The sequence below is a fragment of the Diaphorina citri genome, unplaced genomic scaffold (assembly GCF_000475195.1).
Source record: "Diaphorina citri unplaced genomic scaffold, Diaci psyllid genome assembly version 1.1 scaffold521, whole genome shotgun sequence".
Classification (NCBI taxonomy): Eukaryota; Metazoa; Arthropoda; class Insecta; order Hemiptera; family Psyllidae; genus Diaphorina; species Diaphorina citri.
The window spans coordinates 40,808-62,576 of NW_007377955.1; the positions used below are offsets into that span (position 1 = coordinate 40,808).

The 21,769-nt window shown below is 40.1% G+C and overlaps 4 protein-coding genes and 1 long non-coding RNA gene across 5 annotated transcripts in view; 3 read left to right on the forward strand and 2 right to left on the reverse strand.

The window, feature by feature from the left end:
* Window positions 1–1,119, forward strand: part of LOC103509698 (striatin-3-like) — an 8,615-nt gene extending 7,496 nt beyond the window's left edge. Inside the window, exons 8-9 of the mRNA XM_026823987.1 lie at window positions 446–558; window positions 872–1,119. Coding sequence (XP_026679788.1) covers window positions 446–558; window positions 872–1,119 — 361 coding nt within the window. The remainder of the gene's footprint in view (window positions 1–445; window positions 559–871) is intronic.
* A 321-nt stretch (window positions 1,120–1,440) lies between these two features.
* On the reverse strand, window positions 1,441–4,627 carry LOC103509699. The gene is made up of 5 exons (XM_026823988.1): window positions 4,586–4,627; window positions 4,263–4,338; window positions 2,332–2,491; window positions 1,743–1,954; window positions 1,441–1,568 (listed from the first exon to the last, which is right to left on the reverse strand). The coding sequence occupies exons 1-5, from the start codon at window positions 4,625–4,627 to the stop codon at window positions 1,456–1,458; spliced, it is 603 nt and encodes a 200-aa protein (XP_026679789.1). The 3' UTR covers window positions 1,441–1,455.
* A 2,239-nt stretch (window positions 4,628–6,866) lies between these two features.
* LOC103509701 (mitochondrial dimethyladenosine transferase 1) lies at window positions 6,867–12,251 on the forward strand. The gene is made up of 6 exons (XM_026823989.1): window positions 6,867–7,006; window positions 7,539–7,867; window positions 8,939–9,135; window positions 9,553–9,757; window positions 10,433–10,497; window positions 11,540–12,251. The coding sequence occupies exons 2-6, from the start codon at window positions 7,595–7,597 to the stop codon at window positions 11,790–11,792; spliced, it is 993 nt and encodes a 330-aa protein (XP_026679790.1). The 5' UTR covers window positions 6,867–7,006; window positions 7,539–7,594; the 3' UTR covers window positions 11,793–12,251.
* On the forward strand, window positions 8,059–8,722 carry LOC113467670. The gene is made up of 2 exons (XR_003391660.1): window positions 8,059–8,115; window positions 8,652–8,722. It is a non-coding gene; the product is annotated as an uncharacterized LOC113467670 (long non-coding RNA).
* A 2,658-nt stretch (window positions 12,252–14,909) lies between the features above and the next one.
* LOC103509702 overlaps window positions 14,910–21,769 on the reverse strand; it is a 7,136-nt gene continuing 276 nt past the window's right edge. Inside the window, exons 2-8 of the mRNA XM_017444282.2 lie at window positions 21,130–21,266; window positions 20,314–20,734; window positions 19,738–20,183; window positions 19,179–19,660; window positions 18,237–18,483; window positions 17,323–17,536; window positions 14,910–16,803 (exon numbers count right to left, since the gene is read on the reverse strand). Of these exons, the coding sequence (XP_017299771.2) occupies window positions 16,622–16,803; window positions 17,323–17,536; window positions 18,237–18,483; window positions 19,179–19,660; window positions 19,738–20,183; window positions 20,314–20,734; window positions 21,130–21,266 (2,129 nt within the window). The 3' untranslated portion in view covers window positions 14,910–16,621. The remainder of the gene's footprint in view (window positions 16,804–17,322; window positions 17,537–18,236; window positions 18,484–19,178; window positions 19,661–19,737; window positions 20,184–20,313; window positions 20,735–21,129; window positions 21,267–21,769) is intronic.

Here is a 21,769-nt window from a genome sequence, read left to right on the forward strand (position 1 = left end):
TTATGCTCCCTATGTGGGGAGAAGGAGGACATAGAGCACATCGTGATGATGTGTAAAAAATATATTCCTCAAAGGGAAAAACTTTTTCGTGCATTGGAGCCTTTAGTTCAACATCCCTTTTCATTTAAAACCATTTTACTAACAGATAAAACCTATGGTCACCTATTCCATTTTTTTGTTAAAAGCGACATAATCATATAATATGAAAAGCTATTAAAAAGTTATTTTTAATAAACACATCCACTCTGGCTGTATGGTCGAGGCTTAGTGCCAAACCAATGCCAAAAAAAAAAAAAAAAAATATATAATATGAAAAGCTATTAAATAGTCATTTTTAATAAACACATTCACTCTGGCTGTATGGTCGAGGCTTAGTGCCAAACCAATGCCAAAAAAAAGCATTTGTGCTCAATACAATTAAAATTCCTTACTTTTGAATTTTCAGGTCTGCTTCACTAGACGTAGAACCACTGTATACATTCAGAAGTCATGTAGGTCCTGTATTATCCTTAGCTATGAGTGCCACAGGAGAGCAGTGTTACTCAGGAGGAGCAGATGGTAAGTCGAAACGTCGTAGAATGTTTCAACCAAGTGAGCTCCTAATTCTAGCTCCATGGTTTTTGCACTTACCTATGTACTTTCTAAATCTACTTGTTCTTTTATTATTATTTTGCCAGACTTCTCTGGCGGTTTTTCCGATTTTGGCGCGATTTGGTAAAAATAACTTAACTCAGACTTGAGGTTTTTTTGTGGAGCCAATCCAACTTTCGGATCCTGTAGGATTAGTATTATTTTGTAAATAATATTGTAACTGATATACTAAAAAAAAGTTTGGCTTTACGTGAGGTCTCTAATATGCTTTATTTTCCAGGTAAGATCCGATGCTGGACCATCCCGGCTGCTAATATAGACCCGTATGATTCATATGACCCGGGTGTACACTCAGGCTGTCTGGAAGGTCACACGGACGCTGTGTGGGGTCTGACCATACACAGTCAATGTCTGCAGCTCCTGTCCTGCTCGGCCGATGGCACGGTCAAGCTGTGGTCCCCGGGAGCCCAGAGCCCGCGACCTACCCTACTCAAGTCATATGCTTCGGAACAGGGTATGTACCTGTAGTTTATTTATTTCCAAACCCTGTTGTTTTCTAATAGAAATGAGTTCAGAGACGCTGTTAAATCAACCAACAAGCTAAAACCCCTAACTTCGGTGACTGCAAAGCCCAACAGTAGGGAAAAACAGAAAAGGAAGGTCGATTATTCTTCTAGGATGAAGTTATATTGGCTCAAGAGGAAGAAGAAGTAAAGAACTTCGTGGTCCCTTGTTCGGTGAAACGCTGCATTTATTTAACGAACGAAGAGAGGTGTAAGTTTTTTTTTTTTAACTTCATGACTTTGCGTCAACAGCCAAACTTGTCGAATTAGGAATTTAAGATAGCGGCAATTTTTCCCCCGCTTATGCAGGTTTCTCAATTAAATTTGCAAATGAAACGACACGTACCTGTTTATAGTTGATGTTGCGCAACAGTTGCACGTACTGTTTGCGTTTCTCCTTGACACTCTTGTTATGTTCGTACACAATCAAACTTACCGAATTAGGAATTCAAGATACCGGCAATTTTTTCCCCTTTTATCCAGATTTCTCAATTAAATTTGCAAATGAAACGGCACGTACCTGTTTATAGTTGATGTTGCGCAACAGTTGCACGTACTGTTTGCGTTTCTCCTTGACACTCTTGTTATGTTCGTACACAATCCTTCGTTTCCGCTGCAGAATCTCAGGCACGGCCAGGTACGGATTGGCCTCCTGTGTGTCCGAGCCTAGTTTGATGTATTGTAGGTTTTCTAACTTGGCGTGATGTTTCCTCAGACTGGGGAGGAGGGCGTCTAGTTTGGAGATGAGGTCGGGATAGAGGAGGTGACAGATGGACGAGTAGATGAGACGTTCGTTGGCACTGGAATTCCAATCGTTTCCAATTGAATTGTATTAAAAAAGAAGAAAAAAATCCTTGGTTTGTACTTGAGTTATATTAAAAATCCTTATCCAGGCTTTGACTTTCTAGACAATCGCGTGCTGTCGGCTTTTACGACTCCACTCGGACTGGGTGAAATTAGTGTGAGGTGGGTGGTTTGTCGCCAAATAGAGTGTAAAACCCCCCGGCACTAAAGACCTGGTTCTAGTTCAGAAGCCACGACAGTGAAATATAGCTACAGAAAAGATCTGTCACAAATGAGCAGTGACTATTATTAGTATAGGGTTAGATTAACCGCAAAAAGGGACTTTCTTTTTAATTGTCGTGGCTTCTGAATAATTACCATTAACCGTACTTACCTATATTGATTGCCGGGCAACTTATCTTTGGGGCGAAGGCTGAGTAGTTGGGCTGTGTATTTGAGAAAGATGATGGGTCTATAGTGGGATCTCTCCAGACAGTGCGTTATCTTGACCACGGACAGGTATGCTTTTAAAATTTGAGACCTGATGTCCTCTTCTCGACGGAAAACAATACATTACGTACGTAACTTAGGTTTTTGAGGCTGAAACTTCAAAAAGGCGGACATTTATTAGGTCGCAGAGGGCTTGAATAGCCGGTGGCTCTACTTTTACCAGTATTTACTACCGCGATGGTCCCGTTTGAAGCAAGAAATCGATAGGTCAGCCAATATTGAAATATTGGCCGACCAATATTGGTTTTAATATTTTGTGACTTTGAGGTATGTTACTTCTAGTACCTACCTTCTTTATTTTTAAGGTCAAACATATATGGCTGGAATTTCCCACAAAAGGCATGAACTTGGCAAAATACGCTCAGTGTATTGAGTTTAATAACCGCACGCGACGTTATACGCTGGCGTATAACGCATTGCACGAGGAGTTTCGTATAGAGGCGTATCCGAAGTAATACGCTGAGCGTATTTGGAAAATGCGCTTTTGAAAATTTTGAAATTACTTGTGGCTTTTGCTCTTTTGTATTCATTGATTTCGATTGCGTTATATTGCGAGACCTGGGGCCTGTTTCATAAAGCAAATTCGCAATTTACAAATCGAATTTGGAAAATATTTTGACGCCCGGGGGCTGGTTCATAAATAACTTTATGTTTTAAATTTCGGATTTTTGCAAAAGACGTAATATTACAGAGGGAAAACCTTACAAGATTGGCTATTCGTAGTCCTTAATATAACGTCATTAGTACACTCTAAATGTGACGTCATTTTCACTATGAAATATTGCAAGATGCAAAGGCTCTTTATGGAACGGGCCCCCGTAGATCAATATGATGTGTGGTGTGAAGTAATTCGTGAATTAAGGCCCTATAAGTCCTATTTCCAGGATACCCATTTGTACAAGGTTAACCCAACCTTCAGGGCTGTTTGCCCCTACACCTAACCCTCGGAGTGGGCTTTTTGTGTGCGACTTGGATACATACAATGGTATGTGTACTATGTGTGTATGTCTGTATGTGGCACGCCACCCAACGTGTACAATAAAATCTAGAATCTAGTACCCTTTCCCCGTTTTAGTTTTCAAAATTTACAATACCCTTTGGTACCATTTTATATTACCAATACGTATTTATTTGGTATTGATTTATTTTTCAGTAAATTAAGAGTAGAATTTATTTTATTTTTTGGTAATAATCTAATAATACATTGCAGTAATCAGTATCAATCTTGGATAATCGGATGCAAGACACCGAAAGTAAGTATTGATTTAATTACATCATAATGTGACGAAGAATATCACCATTGAGTTGTATGTTGCAAGCATGCCTTGTTGTTTTAGGTATTTTAAAAGCACAAAAAACTTCCTTGTTGAAAATGTACCTTCTGTTTAGGGTTACCAGACAAATTTCAAAAGGAGGGCATTTTGGCTAAAGAAGGCAGACATTTCAACCAAAAGGAGGACACTGAAAATAATCAACACAAAAACCACCAGTATAATAAGTACTTACCTAACATGATTTTTTTTTTTAATCTATATGTACAGTGTACCTACATACCTACCACCTATTTATTGTATACCTACTGAATGTACGTCGACTGAATTTTACAAAAATTGCATTTATGCTTTTAAAATTTAAGACCTGATGTCCTCTTCTCGACGGAAAACAATACATTACGTACGTAACTTAGGTTTTTGAGGCTGAAACTTCAAAAAGGCTGACATTTTGCTATAGGTATTTGAAAAGGCAGGTGGACGGAGGACAAACATATAAAAAGGAGGACATGTCCGCCAAAAAGTGGATGTCTGGTAAGCCTACTTCTGTTAGATGTCTTTATTTCTGGCATCAAAATCTTTTTGTAAGAGGGAACTGTGACAACGGACATCTCATCCTCCTGAAATCAAAGAGAGAAGGACAATTGGAGAAATTCAGCTGTTCCAAGAACTAAACTTATCTGGCTGTCTAGGATTCTGTTAGATGTCTTTATTTCTGGCATCAAAATCTTTTTGTAAGAGGGAACTGTGACAACGGACATCTCATCCTCCTGAAATCAAAGAGAGAAGGTCAATTGGAGAAATTCAGCTGTTCCAAGAACTAAACTTATCTGGCTGTCTAGGATACAGTCCAGTATAAAGTCTTACCCTGGCAGGCATTGAATCTACAGCCTGGTACTTGCAAGGCATTTGCAGTACATTCCAAGCTAACTAGGCTGGTAATTGGCAATCAAAATCTTTGACAACCCTTGTCATTTTCTTTTTCAGAGTAGTTCATTTGGTTTCATTTCTTTCCGTACATTGTCTATTATGGCTGATAAGGATGTTATGCCCAAAGTTGATTTAAACGTTCTCAAAGAAAAAACAGGACGTACTGCTACAGATTATATGAAAATATTGGAGCTCAGAAATTTGAGTCGAGTGAACAAGTTGAACTTGGTGAAGAAGAGAAACACATTGTTAGGCTCTGTCCTAGCGGGAACTGTGATTAGTATCTACGCCTACTCTAAAGAGAAACACATTGTTAGGCTCTGTCCTGGCGGGAACTGTGATTAGTATCTACGCCTACTCTATCTTCAAAGTCAAACAAGAGACCTTCCTAGACGACTTCAACGAACCCTTGTATGAGTCTGACAAGTAACAAACATCAAGGTAATAAAGGATTTGAGCAGAGAATATTTTAGGATAGTTAACAGGGGTAGCTCTACTATCATAATAGGTATGTAGGCTGTACTTTGCTGTATGGCATACACATCCCCTACTCTCTCTTCTATTATTTTCTCCAGTTCCTTATTTTATTGGATATTAGACAGGGCTTGGTTTATATTACTTCATGCTAGTATGTTGATGTTGTGTACATATCAAGATTGTAATAGGCCTGTAGAACTTACTTTGGTTGTGTCAACACCAGATGGTTTTAACCAAGTATTTTGTTTATGCGCGATACTCTCCAAGGCAACTTAGGCTGGTGAATGAAGAAAGTAGAAAATAACAGATTGCTGAAGCTAAGTAGGTTAAAAAAAATGTACCTACTTCTTTTGGGAAACTGTTTAACTGTATGAAATTCAAGATCGGTTCCGTTTCCGAAAGAAAAATATAGGTACCTGAAGTACAAAGGCGTCAAAATTAAATCGCAGATCCGCCACTGTTTAGATTTCCAGCTTGAAAATTTTGCGACAAAATTCAGTTCGTGAAACATCGGCTGTAAATAAAAATCAGCTGTTCTCAAGTTTCAAAGATCGCAAGGTCAAACCTCAAACGAAAAGATCTAGGAAGTCAGGATCTAAAATTAATCTATAATCTTTATCATCAACGTTAAATCTTAAATTTAATTTATTTTTTGTTAATAATACATCAGTAATCAGTATCAATCTTGGATAATCGGATGCAAGACACCGAAAGTAAGTATTGATTTGATTACATCATAATGTGATGAAGAATATCACCATTGAGTTGTATGTTGCAAGCATGCCTTGTTGTTTAGGTATTTTAAAAGCACAAAAACTTCCTTGTTGAAAATCTGGGTTACCAGACAAATTTCAAAAGGAGAACATTTTGGCTCAAAAAGGCGGACATTTCAACCAAAAGGAGGACACTGAAAATAATCAACTCAAAAACCACCAGTATAATAAGTACCTAACATGATTTTTTTTTTAATCTATATGTACAGTGTACTTACATACCTACCATCTATTTATTGTATACCTACTGAATGTACGTACGTTGTACATCGACTGAATTTTACAAAAATTGCATTTATGCTTTTTAAAATTTGAGACCTGATGTCCTCTTCTCGACGGAAAACAATACATTACGTACGTAACTTAGGTTTTTGAGGCTGAAACTTCAAAAAGGCTGACATTTTGCTATAGGTATTTGAAAAGGCAGGTGGACGGAGGACAAACATATAAAAAGGAGGACATGTCCGCCAAAAAGTGGATGTCTGGTAAGCCTACTTCTGTTAGATGTCTTTATTTCTGGCATCAAAATCTTTTTGTAAGAGGGAACTGTGACAACGGACATCTCATCCTCCTGAAATCAAAGAGAGAAGGTCAATTGGAGAAATTCAGCTGTTCCAAGAACTAAACTTATCTGGCTGTCTAGGATACAGTCCAGTATAAAGTCTTACCCTGGCAGGCATTGAATCTACAGCCTGGTACTTGCAAGGCATTTGCAGTACATTCCAAGCTAACTAGGCTGGTAATTGGCAATCAAAATCTTTGACAACCCTTGTCATTTTCTTTTTCAGAGTAGTTCATTTGGTTTCATTTCTTTCCGTACATTGTCTATTATGGCTGATAAGGATGTTATGCCCAAAGTTGATTTAAACGTTCTCAAAGAAAAAACAGGACGTACTGCTACAGATTATATGAAAATCTTGGAGCTCAGAAATTTGAGTCGAGTGAACAAGTTGAACTTGGTGAAAAAGAGAAACACATTGTTAGGCTCTGTCCTGGCGGGAACTGTGATTAGTATCTACGCCTACTCTATCTTCAAAGTCAAACAAGAGACCTTCCTAGACGACTTCAACGAACCCTTGTATGAGTCTGACAAATAACAAACATCAAGGTAATAAAGGATTTGAGCAGAGAATATTTTAGGATGGTTATGGCATACAGAAAGCAAGGTAGACCATGACTGAGATGGAATGATCAAATCAACAAAGATATCACCAAAAGAAATCAAAATCCCAGTCTCATTGAAAACCAACAAAAATTTAACGAGAACTTGGTGGAGAGGTTTTGTGAATAGTCAACCTGTTCTACCAAACAGAACAACTTAGGATATGTATGTATGTATGTATGTTTGGTATACTATAACAGGGGTGGCTCTAATACTATCATAATAGGTACCTTTGTAGGCTGTACTTTGCTGTATGGCATACACATCCCTTACTTACTTACTAACTAACTAACTCTTTCTCTCCTATTATTTTCTCCAGTTCCTTATTTTATTAGATATTAGATAGGGCTTGGTTTATATTACTTCATGCTAAAATGTTGATCTTGTGTACATATCAAGATTGTAATAGGCCTGTAGAACTTACTTTGGTTGTGTCAACACCAGATGGTTTTAACCAAGTATTTTGTTTATTTTTCAGCAGACAACACATACAAGTAACATAATTTCTAATATTAACCGAGCAACAAACCAAAAATGGCAGCCAAAGCATTACGTCTACCTCCAATGCCCAGTATCCGTGACATTATTAAACTCTACAAGCTGCGAGCTCTCAAGCAACTGTCTCAGAATTTCCTATTTGAGCCCCGACTCACTGATAAAATAGTCAGGAATGCGGGTACTATCACGGGTAATGAAGTATGTGAAGTGGGCCCAGGGCCTGGCAGCATTACTCGGAGTATATTGAACAGACGGCCAGCTAGACTTGTTCTCATCGAGAAAGATCCACGGTTCACACCTTGTCTTGATGTGAGTTTCATGATGTAGTATTGTAGTTTATACCTTGCCTTGATGAATCTCTTTCCCTTATTATAATGACATCTAATTAAATGAGACATTTGTGACTGATTAGGCTTGCATGCTGGAGGTCCTGGGATCAATACCCAGTAAGGTCAAAGTTTTCTTGGAGTTTGGGGCATCTTGTGAGGACACTTGAGTAGCCACCAGCTAGACTCGTTCTCATCGAGAAAGATCCACGGTTTACACCTTGTCTTGATGTAAGTTTCTTGCCTTGATCAATAGCATTCCCCTTATTGTAATGTCTATTTAAATGAGAACTTTGTGACTATGTAATTATTAGGCTTGCACTTGGAGGTCCTGGGATCAATACCCAGTAATACACCTTGTCTTGATGTAAGTTTCTTGCCTTGATCAATAGCATTCCGCTTATTGTAATGTCTATTTAAATGAGAACTTTGTGACTATGTAATTATTAGGCTTGCACTTGGAGGTCCTGGGATCAATACCCAGTAAGGTCAAAGTTTTACTGGCTCTATGATTAGAGTATGGGGTGCCTTGTGAGGACAATTGAGTAGCCACTTTGAACTGGTCTCCCTGTTTCACTTTTTTTTTTCCAAGAGTTTACCTAACTGCTAAAGTCTTATCATCCGGAAATCAGAAAGAGAAGGTAAACAGGATAGGAGAAACCCAGCTGATCCAAGAAGAAGAAAAAAGTAAAAAAAATGTCTTTTGTGGGGGAAAAAAGAAAAAGAAACAGGATCCATTAATTTAACCTATCTCCCTCTACTTCCAGATGTTGGCTCAAGCATCCCCATGTCCCGTACACTTTCACCTAGGAGATGTAATGTCATTCACCATGCAGAATATGGAACACTTTAATAAATACAAATAAAAAAAAAGAGTTTACCTAACTGCTAAAGTCTTATCATCCGGAAATCAAAAAGAGAAGGTAAACAGGATAGGAGAAACCCAGCTGATCCAAGAAGAAAAAAAAGTAAAAAAATGTCTTTTGTGGGGGAAAAAAAGAAAAAGAAACAGGAACAGGATCCATTAATTTAACCCAACTACCTCTACTTCCAGATGTTGGCTCAAGCATCCCCATGTCCCGTACACTTTCACCTAGGAGATGTAATGTCATTCACCATGCAGAATATGTTTAGTGAGGATAGAAGACGGGACTGGAGTGAGGGATTACCCGGGATAAGGATTATCGGTAATCTACCGTTCAATGTGTCCACACCACTCATCATCAAGTGGATTCAAGCCATTTCAGAAAAGTGAGTTTCAAAGCTGTACCCTTAGCCAGCCTTGTTAGCTTTGTTGGTAGCGCGTCTGGGGCGGATTTTATCCTGAACAGATAATGTTCGTTCTCGGAACGTCTGGTTTTCTCCTATCCAAAAAGGATCTATATACGCCATTGTAAATAAAGGAAATTTGATAATCAGACGCACTACCAACTAAGCTAACTAGGCTGGCACAGCTTTTTTTTTATTTTTTTAGGGCTTTTCTATCACTTGCAGCTACATTTTTTAGGGCTTTATTTTAAGTGGCAGGGTTCTCTTTTACGTAAGCTCTTCCACCCAACCACTGATTTCTCCTATTTAGAAGAGTTCAATTAACGGGACGCTAATTTTGGTTGCCAAAACTCTCCATTAACTTTGTTATTTCCTCAAAACCTCCTGATTTTATTTCAGTCTCCTGTTCCCCAAACATAAACGTCAGCTCGTGGTTTCCCTACTGGAACGCGCTTGTGTCAAACCTATCCTCCGTCCCTACCAGCTATCAGTTCAGGAATTTGGCCAGATCTGTCTAGCCTATAGGGATATGTGTGAGGAAATGCCAGGACTGTACGAGTATACACTAGAAGATACACCTGGGGATATTGAACCCGAAGCAGTGGCAGAACAAGAGGGAGAGGGCGATGAGATTGATTTCAATAAACTCTAGGGACAAGGACTCTGTTATAGTTGCCCTCTGTAAATAACATTCAATAAAAATAAAACAAACGCTAGAGAAGCGCGTTTAGAGGCACAGTTTGCCAATATGAATACATTAGCTTATGGTCGCTTTCTTAGGACGACCTTGGTCTTGTCAGATTGCCGGAATGAGTGTCGGGAAGACGCCAACCTTTAGGACGTTTAGGTACACTCCCACTTGTGAGTTTCATCCAATTATTTTTTCGAATGTCCTGTAGGCAATGTAATTTAAGTGAGTGTTCCCACTATACACGACATACAACACAAAATGCCCTTGTGGGCAATGTAATTTAAATGGGACTGTTCCCACTATGCACGACATGATTTGTTTCCAAACGACAAGAGCGTGAACAGGCCTTGAAGTTCGTTCTCGGAACGGCTAGCTTACTTACCGGCAGCTTTTCTCTTGGGTCGACACGGCCATCCGGTCATGTTAGAGTGTTCCCACTATACACGACATACAACACAAAATGCCCTTGTGGGCAATGTAATTTAAATGGGACTGTTCCCACTACGCACGACACGATTTATTTCCGAACGACAAGCGGGAACAGGCCTTGAAGTTCGTTCTCGGAACGGCTAGCTTACTTACCGGCAGCTTTTCTCTTGGGTCGACACGGCCGTATTCCGATATCGACAGAAACAAGTCTATAAACCTGCCAGGTAAGTACCATTCAAACTAATAGTAGAAGTTGATTAAAAATCTTAAATTGAGAAAGAATCAAGTTTCACTAACTGGCATCGGGAAGAGTATACTCTACCTAGTTAGAGTCAACTATCTCTAGTAAAAGTTGATTAAAAATATTGATTTTATTTTTAGAATCAACTTTCACCAAAATGCCCAGTTGGAGTTGACAATAACTAGTTGTAGTCGGCTCTAACTGAAGAATCAGCTTTGGCTGTAACATACTCGTACATACAAAAACTTAGGATTATTGGTTTGTAATTGCCTGTAAAATCGGGCGTAAAGTCAACCTAAAAAAAAAGAGTGGTATGCTGTATATTCCGATATAGGCAGGAACAAATCTATAAACCTGCCAGGTAAGTACCAATCTCGTTATCACTTACAGCTTTTTTTTTATTATTATTTTTTTAGGGCTTTTCTATCACTTGCAGCTATATTTTTTAGGGCTTTATTTCAAGTGGCAGGGTTCTTTTTTACGTAAGCTCTTCCACCCAACCACTCATTTCTCCTATTGTTAGCCTTATAGAACATAATGAAGCAACGTTGCGCATGGTTAATATCCAGATGGGTGACCATCTGGGCGATTGTGTGATGCTGGCTTTTTCGGCCCTTTTAGGCGGGGTGAGGTTCATGTGAGGTGATTAGCTTGTCGCCGAATGGAGGGTAGGAAGTCCCGTCACTAAAAACCGTCGCAGTTAAAAAACCTTCTTTTTCTGTTCAAGTGTTATACATCTTGTTCTACTTTCATCTTCGATTTTAGGACAATAGAGTTTTAGCAACCAAACAAGAGTCTCGTTAATTGAAATAACGTTCAATATTCGACGAAAACTGCGCTTTCGTCATTGTTACGTTGAAGAGTTTGATTAATAGGACGCTACTTTTGGGTGTCGAAATTATGTATTTATTTTATTTTATAAGTTTCCATTTATTGGTTTTTCAGAACCATTCTCTCTATCAAATAAATAGTTTTGGTATCTAAAAACTTTGTTGTTTCCTCAAACCTGATTTTTTCTTTCACAGTCTCCTGTTTCCCAAACGTAAACGTCAGCTCGTGGTTTCCCTACTGGAACGCGCTTGTGTCAAACCTGTCCTCCGTCCCTACCAGCTATCAGTTCAGGAATTTGGACAGATATGTCTAGCCTATAGGGATATGTGTGAGGAAATGCCAGGACTGTACGAGTATACACTAGAAGATACACCTGGGGATATTGAACCCGAAGCAGTGGCAGAGCAAGAGGGAGAGGGCGATGAGATTGATTTCAATAAACTCTAGGGACAAGGACTCTGTTATAGTTTCCCTCTGTAAATAACGTTCAATAAAAATAAAACCAAACGCTAGAGAAGCGCATTTAGAGGCACAGTTTGCTAATATGAATACATTAGCTTATGGTCGCTTTCTTAGGACGACCTTGGTCTTGTCAGATTGCCGGAATGAGTGTCGGGAAAACACCAACCATCGATGTTAGGAAATTCAGACGTCAGTCTTCGGGCCGTCTCGTCTGAGAAACTAGAATTCGGAAGTTTTTTTTTTCCGCCACACATCTTCCGGCGGTCTGAGAGACTTACATTTGGCCGACAACGACAGTCAGAGCTTGAATGACGGGCTTTGTCAACTTGGTTCTAATTTTCTCTTGAGTATCTTTTGCTAGCTCTGTATTCAAGATTTGGCCTGATCCCATAGTCATTTTATAGTTCAAATAAAGTCCCTTCTTTTCTTTTGTGATACTACCGATACAGCTCATCGCATGTTGTCATTTCTGTTCCATTTTTAGTCCGTCCTTCCTTTATTATTACTAATAATAAAAGGTACAGTGGACGGACTATTGTACTCGCTTCGGTGTCTGTCTGTCTGTCTGTACACCGAAAACCGCCAAAAAGCGGTAAAATGCCGCCAAGCGTTGCACCGGTCTTAACCGGTCTTGTGTCGCATCCTAGTCACATTTGAAAGATACATACCAAATTTCAAGTCTCTAGCTCTTACCGTTCTCGAGATATTTTGCAATGGCTGAAACTTTGGATTTAGGCTCTAGGGACCTCAAAACGTATTTTGACACTAAAAACTGACCATCGAAAATTTATTAGATTTTCCTACTAAAATTTGATTTTTTTTTACCTATAAAATAAACAATGATTGGATGATGGCTTGGTGAGGCTGATGAAAGGTGTCCTTTAGACTTTTAGAGCTGGTTTAAAATTGCTTAAACTTCTACCATTTTAAAGTAGATATGTATATTTCAGCTTTATTTCTAGACAGCTTTAGCAAAAGCTGTCAGGCCTATGACATTTATAAGCAGGGTAAAACGAGTACGGATACACCAAGATAAAAGTAGGGTAACAGAATTACAGATACACCAAGATAAAAGTGGGGTGAAATGACACCCTAATTTTGTCCCTGACATACAGACTGAAGGACGTACAGGAAAAGACATGAAACATACAGAATTACAAATACCTACACGAAGTCGAGTTTAAAATTAAAAGCTCAGTCTAACATCAATAAATAAAAGGTTCTTCTACCAATTTTTTGGTGAAACAGTGTACGTAGGAAGGCAGAAGGTTCAACAAAAAACGAACACTATGTTAAAACAAACATAAAAAGAACACTATGATAAGAACTAAAGGGAATTCATCTAAATCTCGACGTCAATACAGAATCGCTCATTGTGAAACTTGTGTGCATCAACTACATCAGGCTTAGAATGTTGGAACTTGGAACGTATGTACATGTATCCTAATCTAATTTACGGTTCTTGCTACAATTAACGTATCCTTTTCAGCCAGCCTAGTTCGCTTGGTTGGTAGCGCGCCTGCTTTGTAAGCGCTAGGCCGCGTGTTCCCGCCCGGGGCGGATTTTATCCTGAACGGATAATGTTCGATCTCGGAACGGCTGGCTTTCTCCTGTCCTGTCTTCCCTCCTCGATTTCGGGACGATAAGACCTTAGCAGTTACAGTTATCTAGTGAATGAGCGATTCCTTGTGACGCCGAGGGAAGCTGCAATAGAGCATTTGTTCGGGTATGATCAATTTGAGAATCTAACAGCAGTGGCAATTTGGCAAAAATCTAAATCATCTGTTTGTGTTGAAGCTGAGAGCCTCTTCACAATTTTCGTCTACACGATTAAAGAAGCTACTCAAAAAAAAAAGAAGCTCAGTGCACCCCAAACTCCAAGCATAGAGACGAACTTTGACCCCGCCGGTCTACTGAAATTTGATTATTTTTTTTTACCTATAAAATAAACAATGATTGGATGATGACTTGGTGAGGCTGATGAAAGGTGTCCTTTAGAGCTGGTTTAAAATTGTTTAAACTTCTACCATTTTTAAGTAGATATGTATATTTCAGCTTTATTTCTAGACAGATTTAGCAAAAGCTGTCGGGCCTATGACATTTATAAGCAGGGTAAAAGGAGTACAGATACACCAAAATGAAAGTAGGGTAACAGAATTACAGATACACCAACATAAAAGTGGGGTGAAATGACACACCCTTATTTTGTCCCTGACATACAGACTGAAGGACTTACAGGAAAAGACATGAAACATACAGAATTACAAATACCTACACGAAGTTGAGTTTAAAATTAAAAGCTCAGTCTAACATCAATAAATAAAAGGTTCTTCTACCAATTTTTGGTGAAACAGTGTACGTAGGAAGGCAGAAGGTTCAACAAAAAAAGAACACCATGTTAAAACAAACATAAAAAGTAAAAAGAACACTATGATAAGAACTAAAGGGAATTCATCTAAATCTCGACGTCAATACAGAATCGCTCATTGTGAAACTTGTGTGCATCAACTGCATCAGGCTTAGAATGTTAGAACTTGGAACGTATGTACATTGTACACATATCCTATCTAATTTACGCTTCTTGCTACAATTAACGTAATATACAATGTCTTGCCGCAAAGTATGAAAGATAAACCATACAAGTTGTTTTGTTTAGAATTATCTACCATTTTGAAGATCAACTGCTTTTACTCTGTAAGCGAATTTTTTGCAGCTTTCAATCAGGATCCACATTAGACATGTACTTTATATTATTATTAAAATATGTATAATTATTCATTATTGTCTTTTTTTTTTCACTTGTTTAACGTTGATCCATGTACAATTTATATGTATTTTCATGATCAATAAAATTCTATTCTATTCTATTCTATCCTATTCTATCCTATTCAGCCAGCCTAGTTCGCTTGGTTGGTAGCGCGCCTGCTTTGTAAGCGCTAGGCCGCGGGTTCGATTCCCGCCCGGGGCGGATTTTATCCTGAACGGATAATGTTCGATCTCGGAACGGCTGACTTTCTCCTATCCTGTCTTCCTTCCCTCCTCGATTTCGGGACGATAAGACCTTAGCAGTTACAGTTCTCTAGTGAATGAGCGATTCCTTGTGACGCCGAGGGAAGCTGCAATAGAGCATTTGTTCGGGTATGATCAACTTGAGAATCTAACAGCAGTGGCAATTTAGCAAATTATCTAAAAATCTAAATCATGTGTTTGTAGTGAAGCTGAGAGCCTCTTCACAATTTTCGTCTACACGATTAAAGAAGCTACTCAAAAAAGAAGCTCAGTGCACCCCGAACTCCAAGCATAGAGACGAACTTTGACTCCGCCGGGAATCGAACCCGGGACCTCCGCCATGCAAGCCCAGCGTGTTACCCACTCGGCCAGGGAGAGCAATTGCAAATTATTCAGACCCTTGAAAAAAAAACATTCATTATCATTTGACAGTGAAACCTAAACCTTAGAGACGCGGACGCGGGACGGTAAAAAAAAAAAAAATGCAAGTTTCTCATTATTATCATACCCGAGTATTCTAGCTCAGTATACAGGGTGGCTAAAAAGAAAACTCACCCGTGCGTTTTCTTTTCTACCACCCTGTAAAATACAGTTAAACACACGGATTTCCATTTTAGAAATCTGAGTTAGAACACAACAAAATAACAACTATAAATACGTATGTGCAAGAATATTAAAAAATAAAATGGATCTAGATATTTTTTTTCACCTAATATAACTTTGGCAAATTTAGTAGAGTGCTTTATTTATGCCCAGGACCCCACTCTGTCTTTGAACTTCGTTTAATCCTTGGAGCTATCTGATTGGCTAAAATGTTGGAAATCAACCAATCACATTGTTTAATTCAAAAATTAAACCAAATTCAAACTCATGTTGGGGTCCCGACCATTACACTGCCGAGGTAGGGAAGGACTGTCCCTTTATTTCAACAGATTAATATAGCACCACTTTAATGTATTTGAAAATCCTGGCAACATATCTTCAAGACTTTAGGCCCCCAGGTGTGTGGCTGATGAACACTTGGGACTGAAAAGTCCCTTTTCTCCGGCAATCTATCCCAATAGGACTGAAAAGTCCCTTGACCCTGGCAATCTTAAAGCTCCCGAATATTGTAAAGGAAAATACAGAGAATTCGATAGTTTAATTGAACAAAACAAGATTACCTGTTCGATAGCTCTAAGTGCATACAGCCCATTTCGAGCCGCTTTAAACGGGGTAAATGCACTTTTCAGTCCTAATAACCTATTTCCCTATTGAACTGACATTTATAGCATACCTAATAGGTACCTGGAAAGCTATTTATTTCGTCAAATTGTCCGTTTTTTTTAGAATTGAAAATACTCAGGACAGCTGATAGGTTTAAATTCGATTCATATTACAAAACACGGGATCAATTTACAAACCCAATGGTCTGTCTGCAAAATTCTTTCAATTTCCAAAGGGATGGAATTTTTTTCCCACGAAAAATTCACGCCACAAAAACACGTCGAACAAAATCACACTAAAGAGAGATAAAACATAGCTCCAGGGCCGGGAATAAAGACAATATCCTTATCTCCGGGACTAGGAATAAAGACAAGGGCGGGAATACACACACTATCATTTTCTCCAGGGCCGGGAATATACACAAGCTTAGTTCCAAGGACGAGGATATAGACAGTAAACTTGGTTCCACAGCCCGGAATACAGACAATATCCTCTTCTCAAGGACCAGGGATAAAGATAAATCATAGTCCCAGGGCCGGGAATACACACATTCTGTTCTCCAGGACCAGGAATACAATATTAGTCCCAGGGCCGGACACCTAGTACTTGTATCGATTCGAGGCCTTGCCTTGTTTCTTCCTTCGCCTCTTCTTCTTAGGCGCAACGACCAGCCCTGATGCCGAGATGACTACAGGGGCCGGTGATAGACTAGGGGGAGGAACAGCGCAGGCAGTAGTACTCATGGAAGCCGCCAGGTTCTCGTTGTAGTTGAGAATTTTACCTGAAACCCAGGCGGAAACATAGGGCTTAGGTACACAGGGAAACATTAGCTCCAGGAAGTTTAGGTTATGTAAACAGAAAAATGCATTCTAGAAAGAGTTTCAGGAAGCCAGCAAGCACGTGATTGTCCCAGACGGTCACCCATCTGGTTACAAACCAAGCGCAACGTTGCTCAACTTCAATGATCCATTGGGAACTGGTGCATTGGACGTGCTATTTTCGCGGATTCGATTTCCACCCTTAGGTATCTTTAACTTTATCCTAAATATGTAGATGAAGGCCTCCTCCCACTCGTGAGTTTCATCCAATTTTTTTCCGAATGTACTGTAGGCAATGTAATTTAAGTGAGAGTGTTCCCACTACACACGACACGATTTTTTTTCCGAACAACACAAAATGTCCTCGTAGGCAATGTAATTTAAATGAGAGTGTTCCCACTATACACGACACGATTTATTTCCGAACGACAAGAGCGGGAACAGGCCTTGAAGTTCGTTCTCGGAACGGCTAGCTTACTTACCGGCAGCTTTTCTCTTGGGTCGACACGGCCATCCGGTCATGTTAATCCTCCTCTTCTTGGGTCTGCCCCTCCTACCCACCCCCTCCCAGCTTTGATGGGACGACCCCCCACACTCTGAACTGTTGTCCCCAGGTTGAGAACAGCTGGGTTGACTACTGGATAGGGAGGCGTAGTAGGAGCGAGAATATTCCCGTAGGACCTCGCATAGGTTTAGCTGTGGACAAGAGAGAATAGACAGGTTGAAATCTACTCTTGGATACTGAGTGGTTCGTGAGAGATCATGAAATTCAAAAGTGGTCGGCGGGTTGAACATGTTTGGGAACCCCTGGTTCAAACAATGATGATGATGTAAATTAAACACATCATTCGGGCCCACAGTTGAACAAGAAAATTTTCTTTTACTGCTGAACATTTTCAAATTTCATCAAAATCGGGCAAGAGTTCCGCGCGAACTCGCAACACTCCGGGAAATGATAAAGCACTACTTATACACACATACCTGAGCCGTATTCAAGTTCAACTGCTGGGCGAGCTTGTCCACGAGCCGTCTGACAACGCACGAGTACGGATTAGTCCGCGCGAACTCGCAACACTCCGGGAAATGATAAAGCACTACTTATACACACATACCTGAGCCGTATTCAAGTTCAACTGCTGGGCGAGCTTGTCCACGAGCCGTCTGACATCGCACGAGTACGGATTAGTCCGCGCGAACTCGCAACACTCCGGGAAATGATAAAGCACTACTTATGCACACATACCTGAGCCGTATTCAAGTTCAACTGCTGGGCGAGCTTGTCCACGAGCCGTCTGACATCGCACGAGTACGGATTAGTCCGCGCGAACTCGCAACACTCCGGGAAATTATAAAGCACTACTTATACACATACCTGAGCCGTATTCAAGTTACATACCTGAGCCGTATTCAAGTTCAACTGCTGGGCGAGTTTGTCCACGAGCCGTCTGACATTGCACGAGTACGGATTAGTCCGCGCGAACTCGCAACACTCGGGGAAATTATCCGGCTCATGTAGTGGTGTACATTCAACATCACCGGTGTAAGATCCGTCCTCACTGTATACAGAGCGGCGTGCGATAGGGGCCTGCCCTGGTGTACTGGATAGGATGGCCTGGGTAGATGCGTGACAACGCGGGGATTTCCTGTGGAATACAAAACGAGAGATGATGGTTTAGAATTTCAGATGTTGCCACAGTAAAGAAAGCTCGCACAAAGAGCAATAGATAAATTAAAGCACAATAAAATGTGTTGTTTTCTAATGCTCGAAATTTACTATTATGTCATTTTTCAACGTCATCGGAATTGTAAGTGGTTAAAAATCGGACTTATTTTCATTTCTACATTTTCCGGCAGCTTCTACATGCTATCATCTATCATCGGGGACTCCTTGAAACCTTCTTTGTAATAATTACCAATTATTGGTATTACTTACCTCGGTCTGGAGTCCTCTTCTATTATACTAGACAGTCTTCTCATTTTAGTAACTAATCCTTTGGTTTTATTTTTTAGATATGGAGATGACTTCTACTTGATCACTACTCATGATGAGCAAGCCCCATTGTACGTTCAGAGTGAAATACCTATCCACAGTAAAGAAAGCTCACACAAAGAGCAATAGATAAATTAAAGCACAATAAAATGTGTTGTTTTCTAATGCTCGAGATTTACTATTATGCCATTTTTCAACAGTAAAACAGTACCTACGTCATCGGAGTTGTAAGTGGTTAAAAATCGGACTTATTTTCATTTCTACATTTTCCGGCAGCTTCTACATGCTATCATCGGGGACCCCTTGAAACCTTCTTTGTAATAATTACCAATTATTGGTATTACTTACCTCGGTCTGGAGTCCTCTTCTATTATACTAGACAGTCTTCTCTTTCTTCTCCTAGGTGGCGCTATAGGTTCTGGTTCAGGAGGGGGAGGTGGGGGAGGAGGAGGGGGCACCACACTCTGTTTTGATTTTGTACTCGGCCTTGATTTTCGCTCGAAGGGAAGCAAGATCTTGGACTGATGAGGAACTTTATTCTGCCACAAGGATTGTTTAGTCCGACTTCTAGACCGCAGGAACACTTGGTACCATAGCTCTTGCTCAATACCCATCTCGAATGAATACTTCACAGCGTCAAAGTCTATCCTTATCGTTCCCTTGCATGGTACCGGGTCTGGAGTACACTCCTCATGATAGACTTTCATATCATTCCCATTCCTAAGCCGTGAGGCAGGGAGTTGAAACTTGTAATAATCAAGATTATCTATAAGGAATAGTTCTACTTGAGACTTGCGTTTCCTCTTGGGAGCTATCTGGTCAGGATCAGGGGAACTCTCTTGTTCTTCCAACTCTCGTCTTGGATCTCCAAACATGAACTTGTCTGCTTCCATATTGAGTCTCTCTAATCAGGGGAACTCTCTTGTTCTTCCAACTCTCGTCTTGGATCTCCAAACATGAACTTGTCTGCTTCCATATTGAGTCTCTCTATCTTACTCACTTTGTTAGGTCTTGCTCTCTTCACTGGGGTTGTCTCTTCATGTTGTGGAGATTCTAGGGAATGTCTGAGCTTCAAGTTCTTCCTGGAGAGATAGAGTTTATCCTCATCCCCATGGGATTGTCTTGTCTTTCTCCCACATGCTTCATGTTCTTCACTACTTGGATTGGATAGCTCTCCGTTTTGTTCGGCTAGTAGTTCAGTCTTGGTTTGGTTCTCGTGTGCTTCCTCTTTCGTTTTTCTCGTCTCGTATTCCTTGACATACTGGCGTGTACTCCTTAGCTTGGCACTAAGGACCTCCACCTTGTAATATTCCCTGTTATCCTCCAGGAACTTCCTGTCTCCCTTCTGCTTATGTTTCCTGTCATCCTGAGTGTCAGGACATGGGTTCGAGTCTTCCTGTAGGTCAGGATCACACTTGCCTCGGTCTGGTTTCAGACTAGGCGGGGCATATTTACAGGGGTTTCCTGTCTCCCTTCTGCTTATGTTTCCTGTCATCCTGACCGTCAGGACATGGGTTCGAGTCTTCCTGTAGGTCAGGATCACACTTGCCTCGGTCTGGTTTCAGACTAGGCGGGGCATATTTACAGGGGGCGTGGCTGTTGCAGGTGTGCTCGTTTGATTTACATTCAGTCTTATTGGCTTCGGTTTTGACAGGGCATTGGGTTCGAGTCCCCGTAGTGTTGGATCTCCCATCCTCTGCAGTAGTACCTAACAGACAGGAAGGAAGTTTCCATATGTTACGACGTGGTCGTACTACGTCTGTAGGGGAGAGCGGCCCAAGCTGGGACCCGTTACCAGGGCAGGATTTTGATTTAGAACGGCATAGACGACCAGGGGCATCTTTCTCTACAAGGACACCATCTGATCGAACTGATACACTATTCACGAATCCATTACATTCCACCTGTAACACAAAACCAACACATACCTACATGTGAGAGGGCACATAGAATGGATAATGATAGCTACCCTACATACCTTACTCCTAACCCTATGCGAAAGTGATGTTGACTTTCAAACAAGTTCAGATAAAAAAAGTCCAAGATGTGACCTAAACAAATTTAACATTGGGCCCTTTTAACACGGAATACAAGGAATCTGTACAAGATAAAACGTTGATTACGTACAAGCTAAAATAAAACTACAACTTTTAAATAATGTTTCTAATGTGGAGTGTTATGGAATTCTTTAACCTGACTGATTTAGTTTCTAATGTGGAGTGTTATGGAATTCTTTAACCTGACTGATTTAGCATATCTATGGGTAATGATCAAATGGTAAACACGAGTAGGTACTCACAGTCAAGGGTTCCTTGAGTTGACTCCTGGTGGTGCTACGAGTTAGATGATTACTATTGGATCCATTCATAACAAGGCCGTTATTATGAGACTGCCGATTTCCCATGGAACCACGCAGCTCGTAACCGTTGCTGAAACCTGTGTCAAAATCAACACAAAGTCACGTTAGAATCTATCAGTATGAATTACAACCAGCTGAACTCCGTCGCTTCGCTCTGGAATCCCGCTAGTTCATCCCGAGGCATGGCCAAACTTGTAGAAAATAATAAAAAATACGGTCGCGCTAAAAACATAAACGAAACTCAAAATGTTGGTCGAGAGCGGAACATTTCTCTCCCGCAGTCTCTGCACTCTGTGTATTTCTTATGGAGATTTTAGCGATGAAAAATTGATATCTCAGGATCGGTTTAGATTTTCGCAAAATCCTTTCTTATTGCACACCTAGACAATAAAAGGAATATTCCTACCAAATTTCAGCTTTCTAGGTGTTGTGGTTCAGGAGATAGAGCGATCAGTGTGTGAAAAAGAAATGTGAAATGTGAATGAGTGAATGGATCTTGATTTTATAATATAAGATAGGGGTATTATCTTTATGTCCAAATCTAATGAATCCATCGAATCCAGATTTATTTTGACATAAA

Excerpts from the sequence above, each read along its gene's own strand:
- LOC103509701 (XM_026823989.1), top strand. The coding sequence starts at position 7,595 with ATGGCAGCCAAAGCATTACGTCTACCTCCAATGCCCAGTATCCGTGAC. Across the intron at positions 9,136-9,552 it reads ATTCAAGCCATTTCAGAAAA|TCTCCTGTTCCCCAAACATA; the intron begins GTGAGTTTCAAA and ends ATTTTATTTCAG. Across the intron at positions 10,498-11,539 it reads CAAGTCTATAAACCTGCCAG|TCTCCTGTTTCCCAAACGTA; the intron begins GTAAGTACCATT and ends TTTCTTTCACAG.
- LOC103509699 (XM_026823988.1), bottom strand. The coding sequence starts at position 4,627 with ATGCCTTGCAAGTACCAGGCTGTAGATTCAATGCCTGCCAGG. Across the intron at positions 1,955-2,331 it reads TTGCCCGGCAATCAATATAG|TGCCAACGAACGTCTCATCT; the intron begins GTAAGTACGGTT and ends TTGGAATTCCAG. Across the intron at positions 1,569-1,742 it reads ACGAAGGATTGTGTACGAAC|ATAACAAGAGTGTCAAGGAG; the intron begins ATAACAAGAGTG and ends TTGTGTACGAAC.